Here is a 26,790-nt window from a genome sequence, read left to right as displayed (position 1 = left end):
TACAGTTTAGGAGTTGCTTGACACTTAGAACACACTTGTAGTCCATTTCCTGTATGGTGGCTCTTGATCCCCTGACTCCAGCCTCATTCCACTCCTCATGAAGCTCCCCTAAATACTTGAATCTGTCTTGTTTGGCAATTCTCTGAAGTCTGAGCTCATCCTTGTTGCATGTGCAACGTTTCTTACCACACTTTTCCCTTCCAGTCAACTGCATGATAATGCTTTGATATAGCCTCTGAGAACAGCCTGCCCTTTCAGCGGTGACCTTCTGTGGCTTACCCTCTTTGTAGAGGGTGTCATGATTGTGTTCTGGATGTTTGTCGAGTCAGCAGTCTCCCCCATGACTGTGGTTGTCAGAACTGAACCACAGTGAGAGAAAATGCTCAGGAAACCTTTGCAAACTGGACTTTTATACAATAATATAATATTTTGAGATAGTGAATTTCTGTGAGCTGTAAGCTGCAACTGTCAAGATTAAAACAAAAAGTCTTGAAATGTTTCACTTTGTAGGATATGAATTCTAGATTATATAGAAATGAAACTTTCTGAAGTAAATCACAAGAAAAAAAAAGAGCAATTACATGATATTCTAAAAGGTACTGCTAAGGGTGCCATAACTAACACAAACTGAAAGTTCCTTACAGGAGCTTTAAGACTTTTATTAGGGACCAGTTAAAAACAGCTGGAGATAAAAAATAAATAACATTTTCATGTGGTCAAATATTTAAGTGGCCACACTACATGAAAATTACCCTTAATGTTATGCTTTAACATTAATAAAAAATAATATTTCTGCTATCACTGACAATAACTCATAATCCTCTATAGAAACACATCTTTGACAAAACATATGTGAAAATAATCTTTTATTACTAATATTTAAAGGGTAGAAATATTTATATTTACATGACATTTTCAGTAGGACAACAGTTAAGCAGAAAGTTCAATTAATGAAAAGGATAGGCTGAGCTCTGTGGTTTAAAATTAACTAATATGATATCAGATTTATATTGTCATGTCGGTCTTTTCTCAGATTTAGGCGAAAACAAACCCACATTATATCATTCAGCACAGTGACAGACACACATGTGAGAGATATGTGACATATGAGAGAAGGTGACTAAAATTTAAGCCTTCTTTTATGAAGGTTAAATTTATTATTTCCAGTAACTGTCAGCATAATAGTGTTAACCCTTTCTGGATGTTGTTGAAACAGAAAATAAGCTATGACTCTTATTTTTGGTCTTTTTTTCCAGCCAGTCATAATATGATAAAAGGAAAATTACATAAAATTAAACATAACATAGGCCATGTGCAGCAAACACTACAGTCTTCATTCTTACCTGTTAATTAACATAGGGAATGTATTTTTCCTCAACATTTTGAAAATAAAGTCAGTAAATTAAATTTAAATAGGTACAAGAAAATCATTAAATTAAATAAATGTGTATGGGGAAAATCAACCCTTCTATTTATACTAGATATTTAATCATAGAGGTTTATTTTAGAAAGATTTCCCCAAACTTCACATTCAATGACTTCTGCATTGGTAATTTAAATGGTTATGAATCACTGTGTATACAGTCTGTCTCTGTACAGTTATTACATCACAGCAGCTTATCCTCACTGAACACTGGAATTAAAGCTTCACTTGATTCAACCTTTAGACCTGAGGGATCATTTAAATCAGAGCTATATACATGCAGCTGTGTGATGAATCGACCAGCTGGTGCTCGTGCGTGCTTCCAATATCTGTTATGAATGGTGGGGTGGTTAATAACGCCGTAGTCTCAGAAAGCTTAAAGGCTGATAAAAATCATACTTAGAGTAGTGTGTACACGTGGAAAAGCTTAGTGCAAATAGAGACTTTTTCATCCTGGTGCATGATCAACAGATCAGAGAAGTGTACAATGATCAGATAGCTTATTGAGATTCAAGCAAAAGAGAACTGAGCTGATAGTAAAATATTTCCAGCAAAGTGAAGCAGTAATATGTATATAAATAAATAGAGGGTTTCTATCTGGTTGTCCAGCGATGTGTGAAAACAACATGCCAGGTTTCCTCTCTTGTGTGGTTAAGCTCTGTAAAACTGCTGCCTTTATTTCCTTAGTTCTGGCTCGAATTTGTCCCTGTTAGTACTGATGAGGTCACTCAGCAGCTGAAGGCCGATGACTGGCTTTATGAGCGACCCGGCCCAGTCGGTCCACAGCCACGTTCTCAAACGCTTGTCTCATTAGAGGATGCTCCTCCAGGACCTCGTTAAAACTGTCCACACTCAGGGAGTAAAGACGACAGTAGGTGTCAGCCTTTACAGTGGCTGTACGTCGACCCTGGGTCAGCAGGCAGATCTCTGAAACAAAGAAGTGGATTTCAGTTTGATCAAAAGTTTGAGTTATCAAAAATATCAGCTGGTTTCAGCTTTTCAAGTTTGAATATTTGCTGTTTTCTTAGTTTTCAAATGAAACTCAAAGATTGTTGTCAACAAACAAGCAATTAGAGGAACCAGAAGTTTTGAGAAAACTGTGAGAAATATCTTTTTTTAATGTACACAGTACATTTCTATAAAAACTGAAAATGATAGAGAAGGATTCATGAAAAACAGTTGTAAAATCATCATATGTAGAATGAAGTGCAAATAAGAGAATAACAAAGCCTTGAATTTAATTTGTGGCACTGATAAATGAAGAGAAAGTTTTAAAGCAAAACCAGAGCTAAACATCAGGGCCTCTGAAAGAGCCAATGAGTAACATAAAGATGATTCACCTCCAAAATATGCTCCATCATTGAGCTTAATCTCCTTGTTTCCACGTGGGATGACGGTGACAGTGCCATGCTGGATGAAATACATTTTGCGACCAAGAGTTCCTTCTCGTATTATTAAGTCTCCGGGCTGAAAGACTTCAAAGCGCAGCTTGGTCAGGATCACTGTCACAAAGTGAGGGTCAGTGTTGGCAAACAGTGGCATGTTGGCTACCAGACCACGGCAGTTATAGCTGACGATCTCCTACATGGAGGGGAAAGGAACGAGGACAGTGAGAAGGAGCAGAAACACACTGATAGATTTTCACTGTGATATTGAGATATCTCACTGTCATATTAACATAATAATATTAAATATTAAATGCAGAATACTTTTCTACTAAGCAATAGACTTAGCAGCCCATCATTAACAATGGCATTTGAAGGCTTCAACTTTGGCAACAAAAACTCTTATGGAGGTGTTTTGCAATTATCAACAGTTTCATAGACTTTACTAAAACTAATGTCAGGAGGTTATTCAGTTACCAGACAATTAAAGAACAGTATCCATCTAGCTCAGATATGCTTGAGAGCTAGGTGAGGTTATTGATGATACCCCTTATATGTTTTAATGTTAAAAAAGTCAGCAGCAAGTTAGCTAGCTAACCTCAGAGTTAACTAAGGAAACAGACAGCAGCCATGTCAAAGAAAATTAAATGGCATGTAACCACTTTGAAAAAAAAGTTTTTAACCTTTCTTTCACTTAAACAAACTGTAATGTGTCAATTCAGGAGCCTTGAGCTTTTATCTATTACAGCAGCTCCTTTTACAGATAGGTCAAGGCTTCACTTTTAAGCTCCTGAACAGTAAAGCGGACAGTGTTAATTCAGTTAAATTTAAAACTTTAAAATTGTCTATATTGGCTCGCATTATACACAGTGAATTCAGAGTAGTATGCAAGCTAAGTTGTCTTGAAGCATTTTTAGATTAGACTATAAGAAGAAAAGAAACTGATGCCATAAGGTAGCTGAATAAAAGGTTTTATTTTTATATATGTGGCCTAAAAGTAGTTATGCTACAATCTAGAAGTACCTATTTACAAGCATTGTGGTTAAACAAAAAAGTTCAGCAGTATAAAATTAGGTCTAGGGAAACAAAATTTCGGCTACTTTTATCTTTAATTTTTATTTTAAAGCACTAATGTGTCAATCATCCCTTAACTGTTGCAGCTTATCAGTCAAATCATATAATAATGGAGTTGTATTTTTTTCAATAATTTACTTTTGTAAGTCTGGGAATAATTCAAGTCAGATCTGGTGGATTCCCAAAGAAATCTCATGTGTGACTCAATGTAAATATAAAAAAACCCCAGAAAAAATAGCCTCTGTCTTTAGATGAATAGGCTATAAAAATGAATGAAAACACAAAATTTAGGCTTGATAGTACTTCCAAGAAGCATAATTTTTCACTGAATTGATTTTATGACTGATTAACTTTTAATACTTCTTAAGAATGACATAAGTATTCAACCCTTTGCGAAAACACTTGAAATATAGCTCTGGTGCCTCTCATTTCTCTCAGTCTTTGCTGAGATGTTTCTACACCTTGATTGGAGTCCACCTGTGGTAAACTATATTGATTGGACACAATTTGAAAAGGCACACACCTCTCTATAGAAGGTAACACAGCTGACAATGCATATGAGAGCATGGACATGCCATGATGTCAAAGGAACTGCCTGCAAAGGCTGCAAAGGGAAGGCTACAAAAAATCTGTTGCACTGAAGGTTCCCAAGAGTACAGTGGCCTCCATAATTCTAAAAAGTGGAAGAAGTTTAGCACAACCAGGACTCTTACTAGAGCTGTTCCCCTGGCAAAGCTGAGCAATCAGGGGAGAAGGGCCTTAGTAAGAGAGGTGACCAGGAAGGAGATGGGACAAAGTTCCAAAAGGACAAACATCAATGCAGGCCCCCACTGATCTGGGGGCTTCTTCAAAGTGTAAAATACATGAAAGCCCTCATGGCTTTTTTGCAAATTCCAAGCAGTCTTTATGTGATTTACACCTAGGAGAGGCTTCCATCTATCTGGGCTCTGCCGTAAGCCCTGATCAGAAAGTGGCTGCAGTGATGAGGATAAGGAAGTGACGCAGAGAAAATACTAGCCAATTCAGTTTTTCTTCTGAATAACCCACCTCCTTGAGCGGATCACTGAGCTCTCCCAGGATGCTGTCCTCGTCAAACATCTTGCCCTGGAATCGCTGCTCGTAATAATCGTGGATCCTTTGTCTCACATCTGCTGGCAGTTTATGGAACGACATGTACTGCTCCACTTGTTTATACTGAAACATTAACACACGTGGATACAACCTTCATGAGAATACAAGTGAAAATCCAAAGGTCAGACATCACATTAAGTCACATTTTATACCATGTGTTAGCTTAATTATTACGTGTTTGTTTTGCAATTGTTTTCCCAGCTGTAAGTGGATTATAATCTCATTTATAATGGGCATTAGCTAGCAGTGATCCCCAACAAAGGTGCTACCATTTGTTTATCATCAGTCAGTTCATCATGTGAAAATCCTCTGCACAGGGTCACATTAAGGCCACAGAAGCCATTAGATAACACACACACTTTCCGGGCCTTTGGCTTAGCTTCTATGAATTAAATATGACAAAGTAAGCGAGCTTATGGAATAAAACATGGCTGTGATATTAAAACTCACAGCCAGAATCACATAAGCATCCACGTGAGGCTTCCAGGATACAAGACAACTGAAGCTGCAGGTCGAAATGTTTCAGTCTGTTAATCTTTTCAAATCCATGCAGAGATGATTACCTTCTCTTGATACTGCCGATGTGACGCATCCAAAGACTGCACCAGGTTAGTTGCATGGCCGAGGAACATGGCATAGCAGGTGGCCCCCACCACCATGCTGATCATGGTGAGCCAAACATCCGACATACCCTCTGGAGGGTGAGCTCCGTACCCTATACACAGCATGTGGCTCATGGCCATAAAGAGGGCATAGGAGTACTGTATGTGCCATGTATCGTTCTGAAAAGAATAGATTGCCTTGTAATTAATAATGTTAATAGAGGAAAAAAGGCAAAGAGAAGAAATACATTTATTTACTTTGTTTTTCAGAGTTGAACAAAAAGACTTATGCCATTCAGTAAGGACCATTTTGTCAAGGAACACATGATTTTCGGTTATAAATATAACCAAACCTGGGGCAGTGCTAACTCCCCACGTGACATCATGAAGGAAAATTCTGAGAATGGCTTGTTTCAGCACACATTTTTTGAAAGGTCGAGAAAGAGAGGGGAGGAGGGAATGGATTCTTCTGATTCTTGGGGGGATTGTGGACAGGCCAGGGGTACATATTTTTGCTAGAAAGGCCTGAGAAAGTGTATTTTGCATAATATGTGACCTTTAAAAGTACTTTAGACAGGGCAAGGCAAGATGTTTTTTCTGCCAAGCTATGCTTACTGCTGCTGGTTGTTGCTTTCCAGATACTGTACTAATGCGACACTGCAACCAGTACTCCATTTGACTTTCAACAGTCTTTTAGCAAACAGCTGAACTTATTAAGACGGATGAACAACGATGAAATTAGCAGTAACTTGGGTTTAATTTTAAATAAAAATCAGGACATATGCTCCTCGGAGAGTTTCACTTTATTTGGTTTGGGGAAATTACAATCCCACATATAAAAAGTGTTTTCTATATATATGGATGAAAATGTACTCACCACCATATTATTTTTAGATACCCAGCAGTCTGGGGGAAAGTCCTGCAGCATAGGCACCATGAAGGTCAGACAGCCATCCCAGTGACACAACAGCAGCATCATGCCGATCAAGTTGACTATACGCACCACAGCACTGGCCAGGTCGTATGTCATATGGAATATCTGATGGACACAAAGTAGGATGAAAAACAGATTAATAAACGATAAATAAAAGTGTCGCATATCAGCGTCGTCTTTCTGTCTTCACCTCTTCCCACTGGTGGATGTAGCGGATGAGGCGTGACAGTCGCAGAAGACGCAGCAGACTGAGGATCTTGGTGAAGCGTACGATGCGAAGAGCACGGGCGGTGCGGTACACATCAGATGACTCGTGCCGGGACTCCAGGTCCACGATGAGGAAAATGTAGTCAACAGGAATGGAGGAGACAAAGTCCACTATGAACCAGGTGCGGAGGTAATGCATGCGGATTTCTTTGGGGTCCAGGATGATGTGGCTGTCCTCTCCTGGGATGCCAGTGCGGAAATTAAAAACCAAGTCCATGAGGAAGAGAGTGTCAGACAGGACGTTAAAGGTGATCCAGGGCATGGTGTTCTGGTCCTCAAAGAAGGTGATGCCCCATGGCAAAATGACCAGATTACTCATCATCAACAGGAGCATCACAATGTCCCAGTAAAACCTGTTGATTAAGACAAGTGAAAGATTGAGGATGTTTCTAAATGTAAACTAGCATTTATACAAAACCCGCCCTCCATTGTACAGAATACAGAAAAAGTTAAGCACATGAGCCCAGCTGGCTCATATAAAATGGATGTTAAATATATGTGAACATGAAGACAAAACAAACAGGTTCCAGATTAAAATGCTAATTTTACAGCATAACCAACATGTTTCCATCCCATTTATAGAAAGAAAATCATATTAATAGCTCCTCTTCTTATTCATACTGACTCTAGGCAGGGCAAAATTTTTACAGCTTAAATAATTTCATGATATAAAGGCTAAAATGTTTATTTAAATTAGCAGAATTAGGGGCATGGTTCACCTAACTCACAGCTGGAGGCTTTGTTCTTCTTTTCCAAGAGGCTTCAGGCCCACTTCATCTCCAATTCCTTGCCTGTTTCTATATTGATCTAAAGTTAGATTGACAAATCCTTTCTAATGTGGCGACCACCATCACTAGGTTTGAAAATGCCACAATATCTTCTAGTTTTGGTTGGAGACCAAAAAAAGCTTAGCCAAGGTTAAAAGTCATCTTATCTCACAGGTACAGTGCCTATAAAATATCGCATATTGTTTTAATAAATCAAACATGGTCAATATGTTTTTTGATTAAAAAAAATTCAAAAAAGGAAAACCCTCTATAATTTCAAAGTGAAAACAGATTTCTACAAAGTAATGCCATTGAATACAAATATGTAATGTAAAAGATGTGACTGCATAAATATTCACCACCAAGTCGATATTTAGTAGATGCACCTTTAGCTGCAATCCCAGCCCTGAGTCTGTGTAGGTAGTTTGAGAGGACAGCCTAATCTGGGCAGATTTACACGTGTCATAATCCTTCCAAATCTTGATGATGGATTTAACTGAACTCTGGGGATGTTACACTTTTGTATCCATTCCTTGACTTTCAATTACCTTTTGCCTGAGTTGCTTGGAGTGTTCTTTTGTCTGCATGGTGTAATGGTAGCCAGGAATACTGATTAACCAGTGACCTTCCAGACACAGGTGATAAACTTGAGACACATTCACTGCACTCAGGTGAGCCACATTTCACTAATTGTGAGACCAACGTTGAATTAGGTCAGTCACTTTAAAAGAGGTGAATATTTATGCAGCGACTTATTATACCTTAAATATTTTTGTTTAATCTGCATTTCTCTGTAGAAATCTGAAGTCACTTTGACATTAGAGAGGTTTTTTTTCTGTTCAAAAAAGCCAAATCATATTGAGCATAACTGCTTTATAAAATCAGTAAAAGGGCAAAACATCCAAGGGTTTACTTATTTCCCATCAGTGTAAAGTGGTACTGGCCAACCTTCCTGTTTGACTGTGCAGCGATATTTGTTTCATCCCTTCTTGAGATGCAGTATTTGTTTCGTTCTCTTTTCCTTCCTTAAGAGAAACCTTATTCTTCTCCTAAAACTAGATCCAGTCCCCCCATCATTTTCTCAATGGATAAAAGATGTAATGTATTTCTTAAAACTAGAGAGAATCAAATACACTCTTAAAGGATCAAGTCAGGCTTTTCTTGAAACATGGAGCCCTTTTCTGGATTTCTTTGACTCCTTCCTGATACCTTTAAATGATAAGTAAAGCACACCCCTCTTCTTTTTTTTTCTTTTTCTATATCTTGTCTATGTGTATATATATATGTGTGTATGCATATGTAGTTATTTTTGTAATTGTATTATCTTATTATTATTATTTATTCTTTTTCCAGTCTATTTTATCATTGCCTGTAATCTTATGGGTAGGGTGGGTTGAGTGGGAGGGAATAGGGTTCTCAAGTTCAAGAAAAAAATTTTTCTCTTCGTAATTTGTCTAAAGAAATGTTTGAAATGATCTTCCCTGTATTAACAATTCTGAAAATCAATAAAAATATTTTAAAAACTAGATCCATACTTAGTTACTAGGTTTATATATTGCTGCTGGCTTTGTTGCTAAATCTAATAAACATTCAAACACAAGTATATCTTAAAGTTAGGGAATTTAAAACAGCTTGTGATGGTCTTGATTTTGTTTTAGGAGGTCTCTTTAAAATCTTTAGTTTATCCTTTTTAGTTTTCTTTTCAATCCCTGGTTTTGTTTATAGTGTTTCCTGTTTTATTTTGTAGTTTGCCTCCCTTGTGTGTGATTGCTGGTTCTCTCTCTGCCCTCGTCTTTTTCCCTCTACCTTGATTGCGCTCATTAGGTTCACCTGTGTTGTTGTCACACCTGTGTCTAATCACTCCCACTGTATTTAGTTTCTGCGTGTCTCTCAGTCCTTTGTCATTTTGTTGTGTTGTCTCCTCCTGTGACTGGCTCTGCGTTTTAATATCTCCAGTGATCTCTTGTCTCCTCTCAAAATTTTGGTCGATATTTTTATTTGGACATTTTAATTTTAGTCGTATTTTTTGTCTTTTTGTTTATTAAACATTTTGTGCCGTTGCATTTGGCTCCTATTTTTGTTGACCTATCACACCAATTTGAAGTGAGGTCATCCAAACAGAAACAGTGTACCATTCAGGAAATGACCCATTTCATTATGACCCACACTCTTATAACAGCTCCTGTCACAGGAGGAACCCCTGTCATCAAAAATGTATCGCGTTTACCTCAGCAGGTTCAATATACCATCAGAGACAATGAGGGAAAGAAAAAGTCACTAACACAGCACATGTATAACGCAGTCTGCTTCCTTAAGCACAAAAGATAAAGTCTTTACTGCACTTATCTCTGTCTGTTTCATGTCATACAAGTCCTATTCTCCTCCAGGTCTCCAGTGACCCGTTATACCACAAGGTTGGGGTTTCCTTACAGACTGTTTCCATCAGGTGTCAATCACTTCAGGTCTCTCTCTCCCTCAGTCTCTCTTTCATTACAGGAGCAGCAGCAACAGAACATGAACCAGACCGCTTTTGATTACTGTCACCATTTACAACACAAAAACACCTTATACTTAAGCCAGTAAGAGCAAAGGCCTAAAAGATTAGTTCCTTCTTCTCATTCATGTTTATCCCTATGTCAATCACTTGTACTCATGTGCTCTTATGTCTACACGCTGATTTACATGAGTACTTATCATCTACACTCATGCTGTAGCAGATTAGTGATTGCTTGCCGTTATTGTCACAAAAGGCGCTGAACGGCATTAAGGCTGTTAACATGAGGCGAGCATATTTGTGTTTACTTAAGTATGACAGTGTAAGCGAGGGGCAGAGTTAATTCCTCTGCAATAAAACCTTTTAGACAAGCTATTACTAACACTAGGAGTGAGAGAGGAACATGACGAAGAACGACATACTAGGGCCATGGTTTTAATGTTGACTCTGAAAGCAGGACTGAATCTGCTTATCATCTAAAGCCTAGCACACTAGAAGATTATTTAAACATTTTAAACACCACACACACGACAACAAATAGTGAAAGATTTAACGATTCTGTTTCTATAGTGCGTGTGTCCAGACACTTGGACTGGAAGTCTTGCAAAACCTCTTGTGCCCACAGACAACAGAAAAAAAACATGAGCTTTGGTCAATTTTCTACTGAAAATTCACTGAACTCTACTGAAAAAAGAAAACCATGGTTAAGGTTGTGAAACAGCATTATGATGGGTTGTACATGCAGCATGAACTGGAGGTCAGTAAAAATGTATTTGCTGCTATTGTTGGCTGTCTTTTATTTTTAAAGACCCTGTAAAGTGAAATCCAAAGTTTTTGTCTTAACACATTAGATATGTTGAATTATGGTTGCCGTAAACATGTGAAAACACTGAGATCTACATGTGACTGAATTCTAGATTTGGACTGTTAGGTTTTTCACCTCTTTCCTGACTTGGTTTCATGTGGGCGTGGCCAATATGTGGGCTCATGATGTAACAAGCCCACAGTGGGGAATGACCCCGCCCCTCTAATACTACAATATGAAATCACAGAGCAGTTCATCTCAGTACAGTCTGTTGTTAGCTTATGTTACTGCCTTTATTGAAAGTTAACAGTCAGTTAAATGCTGTTTTTTTGTTCATTGTGAGGCAAATTTGCTAAATCTATCAGCCACAGTGACCTTTGGATCATTGAAAGCATCATAACAGAGATTTCAGCCAGAAAATTAGCCTCTTCTCTGGCACAGAGCCAGGCAGCTGCATTCTGCTCATAAGGTCAACATTCAGATTCTAACATTTTTTTAAATTTGAGAGGATCGTATTTCTCCTGAGTGTGCGTGGCTTCAGCTTATTCAACAGACATACCCACACCATCCTGGAGCAGATTTTACTGCCTCATTTTTCATGATTTTGAAGCTTAATTTCATAAACTTAGAGATGTTTTAGTTGACTGAAATTTGATTTAGGGGTTCATAACAGTGACCTGTCATATGACAAACCTAAATACAGATTCCTTTTCACTTTACAGGGTCTTTAAGTGACAAGCTAACATGAGTTCAAGCTAAGCTGTCACAACAGGATACTGAATCCTGATCACCCAACATGTTTAAATCCAAATTTAAGATTTGAAGTAGTTTATACCATGATGTTCTTCAAAGCAGATCAGATCAATCTGAAAACATAGCAAAATTAAGATCTTGTAGGATAATCTTCAGAGTTTGTACCTTTAAAAGCCACAACATCAGAGAGAGAAACATGTTGGATGTTGCAATAGCAAGTAATCTTGTTTAAATTTCTGATGTGGCTGACAACAGAATTTTTTGTCTGGACTGAAATATAAAAAAATAATGCAAGCAAAAACTGCAAGGATGTTTGCAGTCATCCAAATATCTGATGGCTAATCATCTGTCTTTTCCTCTGAGAGCCTGGCTTCTATTATCCTTGAAATAGACTTAACAGCTAAGATAGAGTGCCTCTGAGCTGCCTAGTACTAGGGCTGGGCAATCTGAAAAACAATATAATAGCAATTTATTTGTTTCAATATTGCGATTTTATGTGCAATTCTCTCTTAAGTTTCTTACCTCATGTATTTTTCACAAACACAAGCAATAAATCATTCTAAATGATAACCAGCACAACATTTGATAGATTAAACTAGGACTTAATAAAAATATAAAATATATGATTGTGATTATCTTTAGTCATATTGCAGAGAGATTTAATTTTGTATGGAAAGGAATAATAATTTTGTCCCATTTTCTTATTAAGAAAAACATACAAAAATAACATCCCTACTTTAAAAAACTGAATAAAACTGTTATTTTGTCACACATTTCCGGTTAAACTTGCAGAAGGATATATTATGATTTAATCTTAATTTTGATTAATTGCCCAGGCTTAGCTGGTTTGTGTTTCCCACATGATGATAATTCAGAGATACTCTTACTTGTAGCTCCAACCACCCCTGCTAAATATTACGTATTGGCATCCCAGCAGGCTAAAAAGGAAACAACCTTAACATTCTCGCTATTATTTTGAGCTTGCTAACTGGTAAAACAAGCTGGTTTTGTGTTCATGTGGTGCTCAGAAAAATCAAATCTTTACACTTTTTCTGCTCTTACATTTGGTCAAGCTATGTAAATCTACTTTTAAAAAACTGTGATATGGGTAAAAATGTCAGGACTTAACTTGAGATTATGCTCTGACAACTACAACATTTACAAAACAAAAAAGAGTGAAGATTTAAAATTAAATTTACTGTGGTGGTCAACATGCAACCCATATAATTTTCCCCGATTGGCCCAAATTTGATAAAGCCAAACATTAGAAATGTCAGCATATTAAAATATGTGGTGTTCATTCAGCTTTGACATAAAGGCATTTCTTTCCTTTTTTCTCCCGATTTAAATTGGATTCAAAATCCTAAATCCACACAGCTTTTTGACCTTCAGCCCTCGGTGCCAAAAACGTGCTGCTCCAATTCATGGGAAACTGCAGCATAAGGTTTAAGGAGAGTAGGCCGTTGATAATCCCCCCCTCAGCTGTCTATTATTGCATAATAGAGGAAGATTGGAATTATAGGGATTCTTATGGGCAATAATCCCCATGCACGGGTTGATCCTCTCTGTCTGGCATAGTAGGCCTGATGTTTAAAATTGTTTAAATTGATGGCAGCTATTATTAGTGACCACACAGACGGCGCGTTCGGCATTACTGCTATGATGTTCAGCCACAGAGCTGAGTTTTATGTCCAATCCTCAAACAGTGAGCATGAGCAAGAGTGAGAAGTCATTTAATGTTTTCAAATAGAGCGTTTGGGTCACATAGGAATCGATGGATGTAGTTGTGTCTCTTTGTAAGAAAGAGAAAGGGAGTCCCCAGTGGTGGTATCATTAATCCAGATGATCTTGTCCTATATACTGTATCACTAATCACATCCCTTCATCTCCTTATCATGTGCTAGGAGCCGTGACATCAGCTGCTGTGCTGCACTATGTCCTTAGAAATACTGGATCTGAGCACAGCAGAAGGCTGTTTTGCTGAATGGAAATAGGATGCTTTAAGATTACATTTAGGCAAGATGACTGATGAATCAGGGAATCAGATTAAGAGAAAGATTACTTGTTTTTCACCTTTTTTTCTGTGTTCTGCAGTAATATTGAAGCAGTATTCTTCTATAAACAACTGATTTGGAGGAAGCTGACTGTGGGGATAACCCCACATCATAATTACCTGAAGTCACTGTAGGGGTGAATGATCCACACTCCAAAGCTCTTGACCCTGGCCTGCTCAGCAGCAACACCCTTATGACTGCCAAACATGCGCAGGGAGAATTTGTTGACCCCAGGCTGCAGCATGGAGATAAACTGCCTCTGGAAGTAGGTGGACTGGTCCTCTGCAATATCATCATCGTCACCTCCGTCAGCCTCGTCGCTGGTGTTCAGCAGGCCATCAGGATCTGCCGTGTAGTCGTCATTGTGAGTCTTGACCAAGGAGAAGAGCGTCTTGGTCACATCACTTTTCTTCTCCCCCTTGGGAGAAGGGGTACTAGGGGGGCTGGCTCTCTGGGAGCCACTTCTCCATCTGGAGAAGCTCCAGCTGCTCCAGCTACGATACCTGGGGGTCTCTGGTTTGTGTGATGGGCTGTCATTGATGCTTTTCTGGTCTTTAAAACTCCTGGTGGGGCTGGTCATTTTTTATTCCTTTAACTTAAACTGGATCAAGAAATTAGGGCTTTATCGTCCTTGCTTTTGGCTGTAAGGTTCCTGATCCTCAAGTTCACTTGTACATAATAGTAGCCATAACCATTTAATAATAGCCTTAATTGTTTGTGTTAAATTCTTTAAAAAGAAATAACACTGCTTATAAGCCTGAAGGCATGATATTTAAATAAAGTGCAGAGTAGCAATGCAATTATTCAGTGAAGAGAGCAAACGTTAAAAGTGCCTTTTAGCTTTAGGCATACTGTTAATATAACGCACTGTTCTGAAGTGTAGTTGAAAGATACACAAATAAAATGTCTGAATGTAAAACACAGCACAGAAATAGATCCTCGGCCCTCTTTGGTGTCTCTACAAGTATAAAAATCTAGAAAGAAAGGCTCCCCTCTCAGTGTTGCCCATGAAAAGTTCCAGCGTCTACCTAGAGAAAAAAAGTACTGTCCTGTGTCCACTGATGAATGAACCCGCTCAACGAAGAAAAAAAAACTTTAGCTCCAGTTTTCCCTGGTCCTCCGCGTCTAGTCGACCATGAGAGGAAACGCAAATTGACAGCCAGGGCTCAGTAGCCTCCAATAATCGGCTTGTTGGCATGACTGTGTCCACTCACCTCTCTCCTCCTCCTCCTCCGTCCTTTCTCCTCCTCCCTGCGACCAGCTCGCCCTCCCTGCGCTCGGAAAAAGCCCCGGGGTGTTTGGCAAAGACAGGTCGAGTTTAAAGGCTGGAGGAGGGCGGCAAATATACAGCACCGGTATGTTTGTGATTGTGCATACTAACAGCTAGCCGCTCACTTTGAGCGGGAAAACAATCAACCCTGAATAACGGCTATCACACTCAATATCTAATTCACAGAAACAGACGAAATCTGTCGATAAAAAGTGGGTAAAATAATTAACACCAGTGTTTGTCCCACTTAACATGTCATTATTTAGAGAGGTTATAAATATGTACTTTCATGAAGTTTTCTTATAGTTCAAACCACTTTCAACATAACTTTAAGCTAGTTGAAATGCTCAAGAAATAGCTAGGCAGTAAAATGTGGGCAATAGCCTTGTTTTTCATGATTTAATAGTCAGCATTTTTTATTTTAGATTAGAATATCAATATAAACTACTCTTTATTCTTTAGCTATCCTAAACAAAATGTGCTAAATTCAATGTTTCTTTAAGGGACATAATTTCAGTTGATAGCAAAAAACACTTTCTTGCCTAAACAAATACTGTGAAAATCTGACATCTTCACTAAAAAGCTTTTAGCCTACAGCTAATGAACTTCACTGGCATATTGGAAATTAGGAATACATAGAAAACAATGCATAGAAAACTAAGCATTGTTTTGTTCCATTTTTGGGCAGAAAAAGTGCAAAAAGATGAGTTTTATTCATGCAGAAGGTTTGAATTTAAGGTACTATTGGCCTCTTGACCAGTATCCCAGAGCCAGCAGTTAATTTTTTGCAAAATGTCAAACTGTCCTTCAAAAATTAATAACTGACATTATTATGAAAATGTTTACCAACATTGTGGACATCATTTATAATTTCATTATACATGGATCTTATTTTCTAACTCATTTTTATCAAATTTAGGCTAAGTGTGTAGTCTAGAAGCCCGTTTGATTGACATTTTTTAATCTCTTTCACTTGAGCAAAGGTGGATTTTCTGTTCGAGCATTTAAGCATTTCAGAAGCCATGAGTAGGATGAGAAATGTGAACATTATTTCTTAAATATATTTTCCCTGGCCCCTGGTAATATACAAGGACATCCAGATCGATGATACCCTCAGATGGGCTTAATTACATTACACACCTCACTTCTAACTCAATTTTGCCCAAAACTTTGCCCAAAAAGACTTTGATTTAAAGGTGGCTTTACCTTTCATTTCCTAGCAGCTTGAAAATTTGACTATTTTTCTGCTTGTTCGTAAATATTGTTATTCACTTTGTTTATTCCATGTTGCACGTTAAAACAGATGAAGATATTGTGTTAGATGAGTACAAGGCTTATAACTATGCCTGTACGTTGAGAAATGCATACTATCTGAAAGCTGCATAAATGCTGCGATGATGCACAATTTCTGTCAGCACAGTAATTGAAAGTTTAATAAAATCATAAACATAAAGATACAGTCCTATCATTTTTTTTTCTCTCAGTAGGCCTACAGTATCTTGTGTGCTGTACATCCCTATAAATACTTTCAGTCATTTAATCCTTCATCTAGCATGTAATCTTGTAAACATGTGTTCTCTCCCGATATCTTCCTGTCGGTGACCAGGTCAGTCTCCATTATATAGACCCCTGTACAGGATCACATTTCTCCTTGTCCGTACATACTCTGTAAAGTAGCAGGTGTCATGTTCACATTCACACCATGCAGTGACTCAGACTCTCTTAATGGGCACACTTGAGAAGGCGCAGTAACAGTTACTGGGTCGCCCTTAAAGTCTAACTTTATGTGTAGTGTTTCACTATCAAGTTTAACAGGAAATTAACTTTTTAAAGGAACTAAACATTTTATAGCTAGGAGGTCTTTAAATCATTATAAAGTTATGCGTCCACTGAAAAGTGGTGTAAACAAGGCGAAAGGACATGTCAGAGACAGTCAGGTTGAGGGAATTCAAGATGAAGTGGATTCTGACAGTTTTATTAACTCATTTTGTATGTCTTTATCAGACTGATTTTACACAACATACATAAAATAATGGAAAAAGTATCACTTGTGTTCTGACCAAAGGTCTTTCAACCAAAGGAAATTGCCCTGGCCTACTGGTTAGTGTAACACAACAAAGATGTGCAACCCCCTGCTCACAAAGAACCTGATGTAGCGCAGTCACAATGTAAGACTGTTTAACCTTTTTAAACCTCAGGTACTGCTCTAGCAAAAAGGAAACTAAACCTATTTAGACACCACAGCAACAATATTAGAAGTCCAATGCATCTAGTTCCTGCACACTCTAAAATTCATAAATATACTGGAAACATTTATAACTCAATATAACTAAAGATCTGAAGTTTTTCTCTAAGTTTCAGTAAATTCTACTGTCATCATTGAAATGACAGTCTGTATTGTTTAGAACACGTGCTGAGAAGTGTCAAAGCACTGTACGTTTTTGACAGTTTTACCCTAGATTTAAGATGATCTATTCTAGATTAAAGTTGGTTGCAACATGCTAGCTGTTCTAAAAATACATTCCCAGCTATTTTAATTTTACACAAATCACAGCGTATCGCTATTTTTTTAAAGGAGACTTTGCATTTGAGGTTCAAGTATTTTCACATTCTTTTGCATTGCAAAGTTATGACGTGAACTCATTTACGTGTTGTATGAGAAGAAACCAGATAAGGCAGAAGGATTTGTTATGCTAAAGGACATAAGACATGACTATCCCAGTTCAAGTTTTTCTCTTTCTTTTGTGTCTTCATCATACAAAAGCAACAAAATGGAGTAAAAGCATTGCCTGAAACAACAACTAATCTGACAGAAAAGAACACATGAACACAGCACCACCAGCTCAAGTAGTGTAGTAAAAATACAGCTTTAGTGTCATAAAATTCAGACACTTTATACATACTTCAATAAGTCACAACACAAATATCACAATCAATCTGGCTGTTAGAATAAATGTTCCCATCAGGCATGGAGTTCTTGTGCTATTTGATCCTTGAGATTTAATTTATCTTAACTGATGTTGGTGAAGTCGGTTCAGGGCCACACAGTTTCCTAGAAAAAAAAAAACACAATCATGCAATTATTATTTCACTTTGTACTTCATAAACTGCTTTTTTGTGATTAAAAGCATTAGCTTGACTTACAAAGCCAGTGTGTTATTCTGCACATAACCACAGACTGGACTGTATCCCGTCAGCTGTTCTTTTAGGTTATTTATCTCCTGTTTCCAGGCATTGGACTCTGCCTTTAAGGAAGCTTTGAGAAAAGAAGAAAGGATTCAGACCTGGATATTCATACTTTCACCGCGTATTTAACCACATGATGGCGCCAGCAGCTCTCTCTGAATTACATGAGCTTGAATTTACCTTCAGTTTGGTTTTGTTCCATCTCTATGTGGTTGAACTCATCAGTTTTTGTTTTCTGCAAGAGTAGGGAAGAAATGTCAGTCATGTGATTCTCGCGTTACAACACTGAATACCTGTCAGGCTTTACCCTCTGTCATGACCTAAAACCTGTAAGACTAGAAACCAAGGTTTAACAAGAGCGGGTTTTGGTCTCTCAGGGTTGTTGAAATACTCAGAACTTAGAGGAAGTATACGTTCACCAATGGAAACTATTCCATGGCAAGTGAAAATCCTGCAATGAAAAAAACATTGTCAGCAATATACTCAGAGAACAAGAGGAAGGAATAATATTACTGTTGAAAAATGTCTTCTAATTCTGCTTTCATTCAGTTACATCACTGATCGTATACCGATGTATTAACAAGCTTCTGTCCAGTGGTTCAATGTAGGAGTCAGTCTCATTCAGTTCAAAGGTGATAGTGAAGGGTCATGAGGTCAATGTTTTCCTCTAGATATCAATTAGTGATCTATTTACAATGTCAATGCCTATGTGTCTGATCAGTAGCACTGGTGTGGGCATCCTTTACAGTTTCCTCATTTAGCAGCTAAAAAGTGTCACAAGCTATCATTGGATTCTGATGTTGGATTTACTCATTCCTGTCACATCTTTGCCACTTTTTAACTCCTTTTCACCACTGTTTCTGCAAATTTGCGCTATTTTTAACCCATTATAACTATTTTTTCCACACATTTTTGCCACTTTAAACCCAGTTTTCCCACTCATTGCCCGTTTTTGCCACTATTTTCCCATTTACCAAACTTCTAACCAGTTCTGCCACTTTTTAACTGCTTTTCAACACTTTTTCTACCCATTTTTCTGCTTTTTGCCCATATTTGCCACTTTTCATTCCCTATTCCCCAATCTTTCTGCCCATTTTTGTCCATTTCAACCCCCTTTTATGCCACTTTTCATCTATTTTTACAATGGTCTCACTTTCCTCTACTTTATTTCCTTGCATCCTGATGTTTGTGCACATTATGGCTTAACTATGAAGTCTGATTACTTTGCAAATGGTTGAGTTCAGTGTGCCCACCCACAATGTGAAAAATTACAACAAAAAGAAAGAGGTAATTCTGTTTTAAGAAAGGGAGTTCAAATTTGAAAAGGGTGTTCAGTACTACAGCATTAATAAATCAAACTCATTTGTGTAAAAAAAAAAAAAAAAGGGAACAATGACCAGTTAACAGTTGGTAAAAAAAAAAGGCAAGATGGCTTAAAAGTGCTGCTTTCATGTATTTGTAAGTGTCAAACACAGGTTTTCTTAGCTCTCAAGGAAAAGTTCATGATATCAAAAAGGGGGGGAGGTCAGACTTGTGTTCTGTTGAGGGTAAAAAGAGTCATAACCATGAAAACTAAGGCACACTGTTTTGAAAAAGTTAAAAAGCCTTTAATAAAATTACCAGTTAACTTTCAAAAAGAGTCCATAGTATAGATGGCAGTCAGAACTGAGAGTCCAAGGTACTCTGACTCCATCGAACATTGATGTCCTGATGAAGACTTGTTGGAGTCGAATCTGTAGATATCCCTGTTTGATAAAGGGTTTTATTACATCAGAGTGCCTCGGATTCTCAGTTCTGACTGCCATTTATACTATGGACTATCTTTGAAAGTTAACGGGCAACTCATTGTTCCCTTTTTTAATACTATATCCCTATCCTCTTATCCTGAAGAGCACCTGATCCTGGTCACAAAGTTTTTGGAAACTTTCGACCCCATGCAGAACTCACTCACCTTTTTTCTAAATTCAAACTCATTTTTGTTGCTCTGAAAAGAGTGATTATTATTCAGGTTAAAAATATGGCTATCACAGCTTAACTTTGCAATGGAGCATGACTTTGCAGACCTCCATAAGCCCCTATTTTGCATTAATGTTGAACCTTAGAGCTCTATACAGTGTCCAGAGCAGTGGGCAGATGCCTTAAAATATGGCATGCATGCAGAAAACAATGGCTACAGTCCAACACAGAGATAAAAGTGGTACCAGTCTATGTTTACTTTCAAAATAAAGGCATGAATTGATTCTAAAATAAGACTCTAGCTTCAGTTTTAAACCTGTTTAGCAGCCTAGCGCTGGTTCAGTGACTTGGCATTTGAAAACAGGCTGACTTTTGATTTGTCTGTGTTTAAAATCAGTTTAAAACCATTTTATTGGTCAAATAGTGTTAAAAGCAAGTTGAAGCTGGGAAAGGTTCTCGGATGGTTGCTGTGCAGTACAATAGACTACAGTGTCATCAGCATAAAATGGAAAATTTGAATTTGATGCATTAAAAAAGATAGAATTTTAAAACAGACATAACAATAAACATGTTCATTTTCAATACATTCAAATTTTACCATTTAAAACATGTTTCAGGTATTTTTATTTTTACGCCACTTGTTGACTGTTAAAAGAGCTCCTCTGTGAGCTGCAATGCATTGTGGGGGCTGTCTGGACTAGTGTGCCCCCACTTAATATGTAAAATTCCAGCCGAGTCTAGTTTATATCTTCTTGCATACACAAAAGCGCATACTATGAATTTGAATTGTTCTACACTCTCAATTTGATGTCACAATTAGTAAGAATAGTGTGCAATTCAGTTTTCTACACAGGCTCTGTCCTCTAGATCCTGCTCCTTCTGTTTCTCGTCTTGCGTGTCAGCCCGCCCTGATTTAACTCAACCGTGTCTCATTTTCTCCTGATTGTTTGTATTCAAACCCTGGTGTGCATTCCCTCACATTGCCAATTTGTTGCATTTTCCTCCATGTCCATTCTTCCTTATGAGTAAATCTGGGTATGATAATGGCAGAAGTAATGATAGATGTAATATAAAAAAGGCATACAAAGTTTAACATTTTCCAAAACAAAATTAAATTGACAAAGTTATGTAAAACTATTGCAAGGAGAAGCTTGAAACTTGTGTTCATTTTGGTGCCCCTAAGCATTATTGTAGCTTTCATTTCTTTGCTCATCTTGTCCTGATCATGCACAGGTTGTGTTTTCACAGGAGCTTTGTGAAAGTTACTCTGCTTATCTCAACCACTGCTCGAGCTTTGCAAACTTTATGTGCTCACAAAACACTTATTTCTTTGTATTAATATTAATAATGCTCTGACCATTCTTTAGAGCAGTGTTAATTTTGTCAACTAAAACTATGACTAAAACTATTTGGCGATAGCCTTTTTTTTCCATGACAAAAACTAGTCTAAAACTAACAAAAATAGATCTGTGATGACTAAAACTGACAAAAACTAAGTTTAGTTTTTGTCAAAATGACTAAAACTAGACTAAAATGTAATGTTGTTTTCATTGGACATTCAAAATCTGTGATATTTCTCCACTGTGGGTAAATCTTTTAAAATGCAACACATCTGTATCTGTTCTGCCTCTCGGGTGTAGAAAGCAGGGACCCCAGGTTTGGCAGGGTGCAGAGAAAACACTACCATGATTTGGTACCAAATTTAGGCAAGAAAATAAATGCATGGACTTAAAGTCCAGACTTAAAATGTGAGGACTTTTATGGACTAAAATTAGACTAAAATGTTTTGAGTTTTCATCGACTAAAACTAAAAAGGGTAGAAATGACTCAAATTTGACTAAAACTAAAATGCATTTCATTTAAAGACTAAAACTAAAACTTAAATTAAAAATAGCTGCCAAAATTAACACTGCTTTAGAAACCGGGTTAAGTGGAGCATAGCAACATCGCATGCCCAAATCTGTGCTACAAATCTTCAAAATAGATGCTTTGCCTTTATTTTTATGGGGGGAAAAACAGAAACTGTTCACCTTCTCTGCCTGACACATGTCCACTTGTTTTTTCTTCAGCTCAAGCTTTGGGCCCAGTTTGACTGCTGCAGCCTCCAGATCCGCCAACACTTTCATCTTTTGAGCCAGCAGCTTGTCCGTCGTCATTTTTATTAAGTCCTGATTTACGTAATGATTATCAAGTTTATGTGCTTCCATTTTCAGCTGTTCTTCCCTCTTGGTAAGCATGTCAAACATGTGATATTGGCCTATGACAATCAGAGACAGTCCCATGGACACCAGGCAGAACAACATCAGCGATAACCACTGAAGCCGCATTGATGCTGTTTGAAGAAGCTGTGATACAGAAAGACTGAAAACAAGGGAAAAAAAGGAGGAGGATGAGAAATAGTTCCAGTATACAAGTTAATGAGCAGTCACACTCTTCAATTTAAAAAGGAGATAATAGAAATGTATTCTTACCTTTTGTCTACGTCTTCAGTTTTACTCTCTACTTCCTTCTGTTCACTTATTTCAAACACAAGCGACAGGTGTCCTGTATTTCCTGCTGGTGTCTCTCTTTTTCTGCTTGTCTCACTTTTCCTCCTCCCCCTGTCTGTTCAGGCTGTCAGTATGGGTTTCACATGCAAACAGGTTCAGCAGCATTTTTAACCAGAGGCATAGCAGCTGCAAAAATATCAAAGTGATGAAAACTAAAGAAGGACCCTGGCCACAATAAAAGTACATGAAGTGATTACATGAAGTGATTTTTCTGTGATGGGAGATGACATTCGCTGCTAAAAAGAGATACTGATGGCTTATCAAAACAAAAACTAATATAGTAATCTGGGATTCTGTGAGGACTGTGGGTGAAAACGCGAAATCATTTTAAAAAAAGAGAACAAAAACACACCTAGAAGAAAACTACAATATTTTCCTTGCAACATACTTTAGCTCCAAGCACTCCCTCTGTATGAAATCATTAGGATGGACCATACGGCTGCTGTAGGTTAAATTTTTCATAACAGATATAACACCACCAAATAATAAAACCAGTGACACTAAATATGTACAATACAACATCAATTTCCTTTACATTTCATGTGAAAGCTTGAGTTTATGTGACCTCTATAACATGACTCTTGAACCTATAATCACTGTTGTAGCATTACTTTTCTGTGTATTTACTGTCATTACTGTGCTGCTGGTATCCTCTTCAGCTAATGTTCACAGCCCTGCACACAGCTACCATGTTCCTGCTCTTATCTCTGGTCTGACTGGCCTCACTGGCTTTACTGGAGTGGGGGAAACAATGTGTCTTTTTGCCCACTGCAGCACAGCGTGACTGCTTTTTTCTGCTATGTAGATCAAAATGTCTGCTGGGGAAAAGGGCTATTTTACAGGTCTAAAGAATAGTATACAGTTGATTTTTGTTTCTAAGTTGGTTCATATAGAAAAAAATTAAGGGCTCCCATGCTCCTTGAAACTCATGCCTACATCTGTAGTCTACGCATGTCACAAACTCCTCCCTGAAATCTGGGACTGATCCCTCCTGCTTCAAAATGGCCTCAGTCACCCGTATCCTGAAAAAACAGCCAGGTTTGCTATTCAACAACTACTGACTCATCTCCAACCTTCCTTTCCTCAGCAAGATTTTGAAAAATGAGTTGCTGCCAACCTTATCAGCATACAGAGTCTGTAACCTTTTCTCTGAGTTGCTAAGTTGTTCTTTTGTATTCATGGTGTAATGGTAGCCAGGAATACTGATTAACCGGTGACTAGACCTTCCAGACACAGCTGTCTTTATACGACAGTTACTTGAGACACATTCACCAATGGCAGAAGAGCAGAGCAGCAAGAGCAGTGCAAATGCAAGAAAAAAGAGGGAAAAAAGATGACACAACCCCCCCCCCACCTCTTCTTAACCTTTCCTTCCTCCCTTCAACCCTTTACCTCTCCCAGATACACCCTCATTCCACCACCCATCCCTTATTGTAAAAACGCACCAGTAAAGCTCTGTTGAGCTGATTTACATGTTTTTGCATTTCTTTTTTTATTCAATGACTTTGAGGTGCTATGTTAAGTATGATTAGATCTTGTGTCAGAGAGTTTTGAATAAAGGAAGTTAGAAATACTTCAAGAAAAAGTCAAATCAAAATAAATTAATCCCTCTCTTTCAGCATTTAGGACTCAATGTTTTGAAAAACACTTGGGCTCAATTAGACCAGTGATTTTGATGTGATTTGTGTTAACAGAGGGATTTTTAACATCATTTTTCTCATCATTATCAAAAACATTTCAATGACTATTAAATAATGATTGAAATGTGTGACAAGTACATTTTTTTTCTTTTTGCAATTTCTGCACCATATAACTTTGATTTATTTTAACATCTGTGTATGATATGTAAGCTGGATCACCTCTGCAGGAAAACTTCCAAGCTGAAATGGTATTTTGACATATATTGACCAAAAGAAGTACAGGACCTCCTGTGATTTGAAATTTGCCATATTTTGATTTTATTTGAATTTCTATTTATTACGTATTCAACCCTGCAACAAATTCTGAAAGGATCTACACAGGGGTGGACAGTGACTGTTTAAATTAACTCCTGTACTGTAACTGAATAGCTTTTTGAGGGGGTGCTAGTATGTTTTTGAGTACATTTTGAAATCAATACTTTTACTTCTACTTAAAGTCCCTGTAAAATGATTCAAAATTTTTAATTTTAGGCTTGTTGTATGACAGGCAACTGTGTATTGAACTATCAGACCAAATTTCAGTCCCTAGGCCTTCTTAATACAGTTGGCAGGTACTGAACCCTCTGAAAAGTAATTCACACATTTTGTACACTACATAAGTCCTCTCCAGGTTACCCTCTCTTAAAGGTTTCAGGTACCAAAAGACTCAAGATAAGATGATACAAATTAAGGTTCAAAAATATTCTTGCTGCTAATCAAAGAGCTGAGACACACTATGACACACGCCATGTAATTACTAAAAATGTCAATTGCCAATATATCTTCAATTATAATCGAAACCTATTCTTTTGTGAAACTAAATCTGTATTATATGTTACACAAAGGGAAAATTCTCTTACATTAAATGGACTATTATATTATTATATCATTCATTATACATAAAAACAGAAATGTATTCAAAATTGCATCCTTCATTGCCTCTTATGGAACAAATATAAACTATTTGTATATAACAGCATAATACTAAATTAGATGTTCAGCAGTTTTGTTCTGAGTGTTAAACATCCTTTGATAACAGAGTGCACACTCTGACAGTTTTTGAAAACAGGAGTAGATTTTACGGTAAGAACTGAGGTAAGACTGAGTTATGGGAAAGACATCAGAATTTTAATGAACATGCCATTCTGTGCCGAGATCCTCCTACACTTTACCCTGTCAGCAAAACATCGCCCTATTACACATTTTAATAGTTGTTTCTTATGTTGAGGTGCACTTTAGTTTTCTTAGTTTAGATGAAACTCAATGCGTAATACATCCCTGTCAAAAAGTTTGATTTTGACAGTTTACTTTTATGGTGCTGTGATAATGGCTTGTATTCAAAGGCATATTCATATAATTTTCCTCAGTAAAAAGGGAAACATGAGTGTCCTAAAGAATTTGGTAGAGACAATTTCTCTGTTAAGTGACCAACTAGAGGGTCCCAAAGCAATTTTCAGTCGATCACAGATTCATGCCTGGAAATAAACATGACTAAAAGTCTTGTGATGTGCTTTTATTGTAAAGGATATGTCTCTGCATCTTTGCTCCTTCCCATGTTTTGTTGAGAGGGTCTGGCTGCAGACCGTACATCTCTGACAGCCACCCTCACAGACCATCCATCTGAGACACTGTATATCTCAGGAAGAAAGTGCTGTACCAAACATTAAAGACTAAGCATCATTTCATAAATAAAATAAAGTAAAAGGTCAGGGGTCTAATCTGGGGTTAAATGTATTATGGATAGACTGGTTTAAGAATTAGTTACACAAACGATGGCTCGCTTTAGCTTTGTTAGCTTTAGCTAAAGCTAGTATAGCTGCGCTTGCTCCGTAATTAACATCACTACGTAAGCCAGTATAGCTCAGTTAGCTTTAGCAAATGTAGCTAAAGCTAACATAGCTATGTAGAGAAAGGTAACAAAGCTGCTTTGTGAGCTTCGCTTTAGCTATGTTATCTTTGTAGCTACATTAGCTACATTGCTCTGTTATCTATAACTAAGTAAACCTTAGCAATGTGAGCTTGGCAAACGTAGCTTAAGCTTATTAAGCTATGGAGATAACATAGCTTATGTAACCACTCCAGCTACGTAGCCAGTCATAGCTAATGCATTTAGCTACATAGCTTACAAAGTTTACGCAGCTAACAAAGCTATGTAGACTGTCTGCTCCACTTTATTAAATGTTCTGTATTCAGGTTTTAATGGTCAGTTTTTTAACTTTTGGTTTCCTTACCCTCACACTAACCTTAAACAACAGTTTAAACCTATTTTGTTGTGAAAGTTTTAGCATATATTTCCATTCTGAGACATACAGCATCTCAGATGAATGTTGGGTGAGAGTGGCCTTCAGATGAATGGTTTGCAGCCAGTCTTGGTTTTGTTTCCTCTCAATTCCAGATCGCCCTAAATGGATGTTAAATAGTCTTGAAGAAATAGCATACTGAAAAGTGATGTCCACTTTTC

At 37.5% G+C, this 26,790-nt stretch overlaps 1 protein-coding gene across 1 annotated transcript; it reads right to left on the bottom strand.

Annotated features, from left to right (window-relative positions):
- Positions 1-909: 909 nt before the first annotated feature.
- Positions 910-13,948, bottom strand: hcn3 (hyperpolarization activated cyclic nucleotide-gated potassium channel 3). Its single transcript, XM_041808682.1, has 7 exons — positions 13,809-13,948; positions 6,740-7,169; positions 6,493-6,654; positions 5,577-5,795; positions 4,930-5,076; positions 2,764-3,004; positions 910-2,350 (listed from the first exon to the last, which is right to left on the bottom strand). The coding sequence occupies exons 1-7, from the start codon at positions 13,931-13,933 to the stop codon at positions 2,148-2,150; spliced, it is 1,527 nt and encodes a 508-aa protein (XP_041664616.1). The 5' UTR covers positions 13,934-13,948; the 3' UTR covers positions 910-2,147.
- Positions 13,949-26,790: the final 12,842 nt, after the last annotated feature.

This window comes from Cheilinus undulatus, linkage group 16 (genome assembly GCF_018320785.1).
Source record: "Cheilinus undulatus linkage group 16, ASM1832078v1, whole genome shotgun sequence".
NCBI classification, from domain to species: Eukaryota; Metazoa; Chordata; class Actinopteri; order Labriformes; family Labridae; genus Cheilinus; species Cheilinus undulatus.
This window is presented reverse-complemented; position numbering and strand designations above follow the sequence as displayed.